This window comes from Morone saxatilis, unplaced genomic scaffold (assembly GCF_004916995.1).
Source record: "Morone saxatilis isolate NCDOM2014 unplaced genomic scaffold, NCSU_SB_2.0 Contig12, whole genome shotgun sequence".
Taxonomy (NCBI): Eukaryota; Metazoa; Chordata; class Actinopteri; family Moronidae; genus Morone; species Morone saxatilis.
Genome location: NW_023339674.1, coordinates 24,797,408 through 24,806,764, shown reverse-complemented (window position 1 = coordinate 24,806,764; position 9,357 = coordinate 24,797,408). Strand labels below are relative to the sequence as shown.

The window sequence follows — 9,357 nt, the reverse complement described above, 5'->3', positions numbered from 1 at the left end:
TGTTAGTGGAAAAATGAGCAGCGTGAGGATTAGAGAGACTTTGACAAGGGCCACATTGTGATAGACGACTGGGTCAGAATATAATAATATAACTGCAACTCTTGTGAGGTGTTCCTGGTCTTTTTAGTTTCAGGTCATTTTTCTCACTCTCACTGCTCTCAGAGCATCATTTTCAGCTGCAGCAGATGGCTATTTTCATAGAAAAAGCTCTAGAAAAACACTCTGTTTGCTGCTAAGCAGGTAGTAGACAGACTGAGACTAGTTGGTAAACACAGTGAAGCATTTAGCAGCTGAAGAACCGGATATTTCCCTCAGAAACAGAAATGGAACTTTATTGTTGTTCTCAGGCTCCACTGCCTGCCATATACTATGCAGAAACTATGCAGAAATAGCAGGGAGTAAATTTGGGGAATGATGCTCTAACAAAATTAGGGAATGCATTTAACTATAAGAGGGGTACAGGTAGGATTTGTATCTTCAACATACAGTATTTTGCTCATCTGTGACGTATTTGCGTGTAGGGGCAGATCTAGAAAAATATTTATGGGGCATGGAGACTTTAAGGGGTGGGAGAAATATATGCTGATTTAATGATATTTGAACTCAAAAGCACTACATTATTGTGGCACATGGTCCTAAAACATTGAATTTATATCTAAAAGGTGGCATTAGAATTTGATTGATTTTTAATTAATCTAAAGTAATGTGTTATATTTGACAGCATTTGACACCAAACTCTCTAGATCCACCCCTGCTTGCATTAAGTGGGTCTGTTATTAGTGATGATATGTCCAGAGGCTATATCCATGTTTACTTGTTGGATGTTTACTTCTATCCCCCATAGGAGAAATTCATTGATTGGCAGTACAGGGAATGAAGTGCAAAGAGTAAAGAGAGAGAATAAAATACAATAAAATATAAAATATATACAAACTATATACAATATGGTAAGCCTGTGTATAGCTGTACATGTGCAATGTTTCTGAAGAAGAGTCTCATGATGGGGTAAAAACATCTCGCAACATAGAATAAATAATCTGAGGATGTTTTACAGCACCTTTGGTGTTTGGAGTCATAAAAAATGCATTAGCTGAGGTAAAAGGAAAATATAATTTAGGCAGACGTTGCTCGAGGTGCAGCAAGATCAAAGTTATTTAAGGCATCAAAGTAAGAGACAGCACACAAGAAAGTGAAGTTTATAACTTTATCAACTTTGGAAAATACACATTCGTAAGAGGCACTTGAGTTGCCATATCTTGCTAATGAGGTCCCTCATAATCTCAGATTAATTAATAAACAGACTGACATTACACAAATATTGTAACAATGAACTGAGCAGTTATGGCACATGATAATAACATGATAATTTACAGCTACAACCTAAAGCTGTGGTGTTTCCTACAACACCATCAAAGCAAAACACAAATTGTCCAGACTGTATCCATTCTGCAATGTTCACGTTTAACACAGCACAGAATTGATGAATGCATCAGCCAAGGGTTTTCTCATTACAACAATTCTGGAGCAACAATTCAGCCCAAAACATTGTAAATTCAACAAATAAACGTTGTGTTTATTTAAGAGGGCTTCATGTAACTGTTAACACTTAACAGGAATATTTCACCCTAAAGGAAAGTGTTTTGTCACCTAATGTCATGTGGCTGCTGAGCATGTTGCACATACACAACTCTGTTTACTTTGCTTTGTCTTTGCTTTTTTCTGTGTAGCTTCAAATTCACTGTTGAACGTATATACAACCTGTCAGTTGACATGAATAAAATATTTGTGTATTTCATTAGTTACTGACTGTTCAGGAAATAAAGTTAGAAAACAAAGATAACAGGACGTGCTGCATACAAATAAAACAAATAAAGTACAGGCACAAATATTCTGTTCTCATATTGATGAGATGAGCTGCAAACGTATATTTAATGTGCATGTAAAACACAAGGTTTAAGACTCAGCAGCAAGGCTAGCCTCTTTCCGGCTGTACTTAGGCACAGCGGTGCTTTGAGCTAAAAGCTAATGGCATGCTAACATGTTCACAATGACAGCACTAACTATGCTGAGGTGTAATGTTTACCATCTCAATTTTGCATGTTAGCGAGCTTACATCTGCTAGCATTAGCAATAACCACAAAATACAGCTGAGGCTGATGGGGATTTCAGTAGTGCAGTTCTCTGGTCCTAAACCAAAGAGATACCAAAGTGATAACAATCAATCCTGAGGGTCCCCTCAGGGGGAACATAAATGTCTGTACAAAATGTCATGGCAATCCAATAGTTGTTGAGATATTTCACTCAAAACCATAAATGTAAACCTTATCATGGCACTAGAGTAAAGTCAGGGGATCACCAAACTTCATCCATCAATGTCTGTACAAAATCTAGCCAACAGCTGTTGAGTCTGGACCCAAGTGGTGGACAGACCGACCAACAAAATTTGCCAATGCTATGGTGCATTCCATTTACCTCAGTAGTCAGAATTGGGAATTCCAGTACAAGTCGGAAAACCAAGCTCTAGCCAGATTAGCCATTGTTCACAATACCGGTTGATAACGCAATATGCTGTATTTTTCTCATACAAACTTATCCACGGCCAGAAGTTGGATAGTACTGTGTGTACGACAGATTTAATAAAAAGTGTATGTATTATACACCTTTCACTTAGATGATGCGTGGAGCAGCCATATTGGATTTGGAGGGTGGGGTTGGCAACGTTCTACCTGCCTTCCTAAAGAAATCTGACTTCAGGGGGCATTCCAGTTGAAATTTCCAACTGGGAGCTAAGAAATGTCAACTTCTCTGTTTAATGGAATGCACCAAGAGGACTGTGCTAAAAATATTGGCAACTTGCCAAGCAAAGGTGGCTGCCATTACATGCTCCACTCCAGAAACTCTTCCAGCGGACATTTGAAATGAGACAGAGATCAGGAACTTGACAGAGCTGCATCCAGTGGACATACTTTTAGGGGTTAGTACTGCACTTCTAAAAAGCTACCAGATAAATCAAAGCAGAGGGGAGATATCCTGACTTTTAGTATGTGACCCTAGTTTGCACTAGAGCCTACAATTCCCATAATGCACTGGTAAACCACATCTTTCCATGTCCCCAGTTTGTAAAAATTTGAAGCCTCAAAACCCAGATAATCATGACGGGTAAACTGAGCTGTGTGTACAATCAGTGGAGTGGCCCTGTGCGCCAGATACACTGACATATATAAAGATGGACGACATGACAGCTCTCCAAAAGTGAAACCAAAACATCTTGATTGCCCTCTGGTGGCGGACAGGACATGGGGCCAAACCAAAACATTTAAATATAAATTTCACGTCATATAAATGTTTCCCAAATATGGTTACTGTCATATTAGGTAGTTCTTATCATGCTGATGTATGTTCAAGTGTTCATTTCCTTGGTACGTTTGTTTTTAATTAGTTATTTGAAATAAAAGGGGGTTTCACAACATGATTAAGAGCTGATCCCTTTTCGAAAATGAGTCGGTTCGGCATATGGGCGGGATCTCAATATCTTGGCACCAACCCCGATCACTACTGCACAGACTTTAGCTCCGAATGGCAAAGATGGAAGCACCCATATATTGGATAGTTCATTTGTGTACAGTGGAGATATGCAATATCCACCTTATTATGTCAATGGCCAGAGGCCTGCAGCGTGGGAGTTTAGTATTTGTCTTATCTAGTGTATTAACATATTGTTAAGCTTTTTTTTGTAATCAACAGTTTTCATCCTCCTGTCATTACAACCTATTCTGTGGCTTTGTAAAAGCAGCGTTTAGAGCCAGCAGCTTCAATAATAGCAGAACAGACAAACAAAACAAACATCGAGCACTCAGTGCCCTCGGAAATTTAGGCGAAACTAAACAATTCACTTAGTATTTGTTTCTCAAAATCACTCTGTCTGTCTCTCAGGTTCAGTGAAAACATTTCTGACTCAGTGATTAATCATCATTCAGATAAGGTTTTGAGGTTATTTCTCAGTGGATGTCATTTTGAAAACATTTTTTATTGTAACAGGCGCTAACAACCTCTGGACTTAAGGGAATGAGCTCTAATACATTTATAATAACTCAACTCATCTCATCTATCTAAAGCCAATTCTAACCACATATTTTAACTGATCTGTATTCAATTCTTTTGATTTTGCAGTCAGCAAACATTTTCTAAACATTCTCTTCTGCCGATTTACCGCCATAAAAATACTTGATTGTCTACACAATCACATAATTGTGTCATTTTGTCTTGTCGTTTTTCATTTACTCCCCAAAACACTGTTGTTGCACTGATGCGACAGGCAAAATAAGAGGAATTAGCAATCACAGTTTTTTGTTTGTATGTTGATTATGAGAAACACTGTTGCTCTGATTGTGTCCAACAGACAGTTACACAAACACATCACAACAAATAATATGTACGACTCCCAAACTACAACTAATAAATGAAAAATGCAAAGTAACTGAGATCACATTTGCATCACTCTTTTTCTTCTGCTACAGTCTTTGTTTAGATAACTGGTTCTCAAGCTATGGTACGTATACCACTGGCAGTACGCAAGCTGCCTTTAGAAGGACACAAAAGGAAATGAAAGTCCTTTAAAAACATATAATACTGTCAAAATATTCCACATTTCCAATGAAAATGCATAAACTGTAGTATGAGACCACTGAAATGTCATTTAAAATACGTTTTGCATTTCCCATAATATTTTGTTCAGCCTGGTTTGTAGTCACGTTCATGCACGTAGCACATACATATTAGTATGCATTTAGTAACCATGGCAAGATAATAAGCGGAGGTAAAGTGAAGGCATCAGACACACTGTAATCGTGGCTCCAAATGGAGAACCTTTGGGAGAAGTGTGGACCACGAGAACCCCTTTTCCACCAAATTAGCTCTGGTTCCTTAACTGTTCTATTCAGGATTCAAGCAATTACTAATCTTTTCATTAGGAATAAAGCTGCCTCCTGTGTGAACTGTCCGTAGCTGAATAGGGTCAGCATACGCTACTGTATTTTAATGTCGGCCATAATGGTGGTAATATAATAATATATAATATAATATTATTATTTTCTGAGGTGGTATGCGGTGTAAAAAGTTTGAGAAACACTTTCTCTGAGGATTTTGCAAACTGTTAGCAGTTGTGTTCTACTGAGTCAAGCAAAGATAACCATGTCTGATTTAGTGAAAATGTATTTGGTCCAACCTGCACTCGTTATTAATGAAAATAGTGACAGTTTAGTGGTGACCGGTAGATGGCTGCCAAAGAGGGAATCAAGATAAAAGGAGTCCACCAGTCTATGCAGGACCCTCAACGTTGATAGATGTCACAGTTGCCATGAAACAACGTTGGAAAAGGCGATCAGGGTCCGGGGGCTGGTTGTCACAGTCCAGCTTGCCCCTCAGGAAGTGTTTCCTGAAGCCTTGTGGGCCAGCAGGGGCAGCGGTATGACTCGGACCTGGTACTTGTGGACTCAATGTAGCACCTGGGAGACAGAAAACTTTTTAAACCTCTTTTCTTTTGACAAAAATAAAATACCTAAGCTCACCAAGTCAGGGTTAGGGTTAGATGGATCAGCAGTTAATAAAGATCAGGAGGTTGCTCCTAAATAATAATCTAAGCTGCCTAGATCACAAACTGAAATTGAAACTTTTGTCAGTATGGACATGCTACATATAATTAGATCAGTTAGATTCTCCATAATTTAATCGTTCAGTTCATTTTACAGGAAACCATGAGCACCAAAGTATCAAATTAATGAATCCTAACTTTTGTTATTTAAATTTAAAGCTGGGGTTTAATTTGGGGTAAATGTACGTTTTACGGGTATCTATAGACTATATAATTGTCAATTCAAACAGGTCATTACATTAACCACGTTCGAATGAATTTTGGAATTTCCAATAAAAAGCCACATCCCTACTAGCCAGCATGCATAGATGAACATGTAGTTAGTTAGTAGTGTAGGTGTTTTAAAGACCTGTGCTTCAGTTGAAGGTAGGCATCATTCCTGAGAAGAGTCACTAATTAGGCAAAATAAGTGTGTGTTCTAGCATTTTAAGGCTTATGAAACTGCTATTACATGTTAAGACGATACCATCTTATCATCCCAAAAAAAAAGTAAAAGAACTTGTCCCTGCATTCTCTTTGCTTAGTTTCTTTGAAGCTGTTTGAAGGTTTGGCAGTTTATATCCCTCACATGCAAATTCAAAGGGAGAGCAGAGCAACTCCCATGTGCTTTGAAACTGCAGGTATATTGTCCTGTGACACTCTGCCTTGTAGCTGTGTAATGGGCAAATATAAAGACATGGCTTTTTAAGTTATGAACTCACTTCACATGCTCTGAACAGCTAGAGAAAAATGAGAGAGCAGTTTTGAAATGTGCAAAGCATGAAAGCTGAGACACTGCCCTCAAATCTTGTTTTGTGCTTATAATACAACCATGCACACTTTCATATCATACCTTGCTGGTTGCCTGTAGCCTGAATTTGTTTCGTACCCATTCAATGGTTATGTCACTAAGATAAGATAGACCTTACTGATCGCACACTGGGGAAATTCACTCACTACAGCAGCTACAGATAAAACACAACACAATAGAAACAGAAAAATACACGATGCAATAGAAATAGAAAAAATAGAATAAGAGTTATATGTTCACTATATACAGAAGTGATTTATATGGAACAGGCACAGATCACAGCAGGAGGTAGTGGCATGGTGTACAAATAAATGTAATTACACAGGGTAAAATATATACAAAAGTATAGTTTAAAAGAAATATATATTATATATAATATATATATATATATATATATATATATTTTGTCTTATATGACAAAATACCCCAGCTCGCAAAGTCAGGTTGTTTCTGTCCCTGGGATCAGCAGTTAATAAACGTCAGGAGGTCGCTCCTAAATAATTCAGTGTATTTTATCGAGCTGTTAGCACAATGCCCCCTGCAGAGAGACGGATGGACAGTCAGTACCTGGTGCTCGCAGAGGCAGCCCGTTGTCCAAACCCCTGGGTTTAGTGGTGATGAACAGATAGCAGAGGACACAGAGAGTGATGATGAAGGCGAGAAGAACCACAGCTGCTACAGAGAGACCCACAAGAGCTCCAAGACTATAAAACAGAAGACAAAGACACAGACAGGAGTATCACCTTGTGACCAATATACTGTACAATAGAAATTACATATATGCATTAACATGCAACCAACTGCATCAATTTAGAATGTGGACATAGATAAGGATTGATAAGTATTGATATGGTGTGTTTCTTTTTTTTAAAGGGAAATTTGAATTCATTGTTAACTTGATGTTACCTATTGGTCCATAATGACTGGACCTCTTTAAGTGCTGTTCTTTGCTCGTCTTTCAATGAAGAAATACTCTCCAGTTCTTATATTACTGATGCTAGCAGCATCTACGCTAACCTCTTAAAGAGCCGCCATTGTTGTTTTTGATCATTCACTTATGACGAAATGAATCACCACACCTGTAGCTGCCAGTAGTTCCTCATAGGACGCTGATTGGTTCAGACCCCAAGATGTGTCAAGCCAGTTTGGCATTTCAGCTTGTTTAAGCTATTTTGCTCAGAGTAACACTGTGCCAACACCTCACAGAGCTGCTATCATGGCTGTAGACGACTTCTTCTTACTCTACAGATCTCAGTGGTGCTACTACCGCAGGCCACCTTGAGTCTTAACAGACTATGTCAGTTAGTTTGTGACACACTGTGGTGTAAGGTACATTTATTCTAAATAAATAAAAGCTGTACAAATGGGAACACGTGTAATTTCTCTGAATCATCGATCTATACATTCTGCTTTGCAGGGTCCTAGTCTATGTACAACTGTTCAGATGTTTTGGAAGCACTGAAGTCAACCATACTGAATCAATAGTGGCAGAATGTGACCTTTCATGAATATAACAATGCTGCTGGTTTAAACCTGCACTGCATGCCTGGTTTCACATACATATTTAGTATGATCAGTTTATTGTTTTTTTTAGCTGGAACAGAATATGGACAACTGAAGTAAAACCACATCATCGACAGCTTTACCAAAAAGAAAATTAAGCTGAATAAAATGTGAAAGATAAAAAAAAAAATTGTATTGTTATTTTTGTTGCTAGTCTGCTTCAAAGGTGGCTGTACAACATGTTTTGCATTCATGCTGTGTCATACTGAGAGTGCATGCTCTGTACCTTGAGAGCAGTGAGAGCACTCCAGTAAAAGCAAGGCAGAGTTTCAGTGAAATTCTTATTATAAATAATTACACATAATGATGCAGAATGGCCAGATATATGATGCGCTACATTCACTGGACCTCCTACAGACATGATTTGGAAACATGCTGTGGGTTGCATTGTGATACATTATAAAATTGATTAAAAGCCCACTTCAAACTTTCCCTACAAAGAAAAGCCTTACATTATAAATGACAATACATTATTTAATAGAGCATCAAAATTGTTTTTGCAGGTGGAATACTGGATTTTTAAAATGCACTTTCAGTATGATAACTTAAAGGTCCAGTGTGTAACATTCAGGAGGATCTATTGAAAGAAATGGAATATTAATAGGTATGTTTTCATTATCGTATGGTTACCTGAAAATAACATTCATTGTGTTTTCATTACCTTATAAGCCATTTTGGGGCACACAGTAGCTCACCTTGTAGAGCGCATGCCCTATGTAGGCAGTAGTCCTTACTGCAGACGCCTGGATTAAATTCCAACCTGTGGCCCTTTGCTGCATGTCATTCCCTTTCTCTCTCCCCCACCCCTTTCCTGTCTATTTTCACCTGTCCTATATGAGCATTAAAAGCCCCCAAAATATCTTTGCAAATAAATGAAGTGGGTCCTCTTTGGCGGAGTCCACCATGTTTCTACAGTAGCCCAGATTGGACAAACAAAACACTGGTTCTTGATAGGCAGTAGTGCCCCAAGAAATTGTACATACAGATGGCCAGATGGGGCCAAAAGAAATCTTGTCATGCCAACTTCACTGTTAGATACCACAGAATCTAACACACTGGACCTTTAAAGGCTCAATTCGCCTTAATTACAAAGTAAAATTTATTAAATTAATTCCGTTTTATTTACACAGGTTTTGTTATATTCATTAGAATATAGTCAAAGAAAATGCTTGTGGTGCATTGAAAAATGACATCACACACCTTCCTGTGGACATTTTGCAGAGAACAACATGTAGCAAATACATGTATGAAAGAGGATGTTGTTCTTTTAATATTTTTGTTAAAAAAAAAGATAAAAATATACTGTTCTCCATTGGACAAGAGCATAGCTTCTTTGTGTTTTTTCTTGGCTCTC

The 9,357-nt window shown here is 38.0% G+C and overlaps 1 protein-coding gene across 1 annotated transcript in view; it reads right to left on the bottom strand.

Annotated features, from left to right (window-relative positions):
* Window positions 1-1,196: 1,196 nt before the first annotated feature.
* Window positions 1,197-9,357, bottom strand: part of LOC118322466 (protein shisa-like-2B) — an 8,955-nt gene continuing 794 nt past the window's right edge. Inside the window, exons 2-3 of the mRNA XM_035654155.1 lie at window positions 7,008-7,144; window positions 1,197-5,504 (exon numbers count right to left, since the gene is read on the bottom strand). Coding sequence (XP_035510048.1) covers window positions 5,317-5,504; window positions 7,008-7,144 — 325 coding nt within the window. The 3' untranslated portion in view covers window positions 1,197-5,316. The remainder of the gene's footprint in view (window positions 5,505-7,007; window positions 7,145-9,357) is intronic.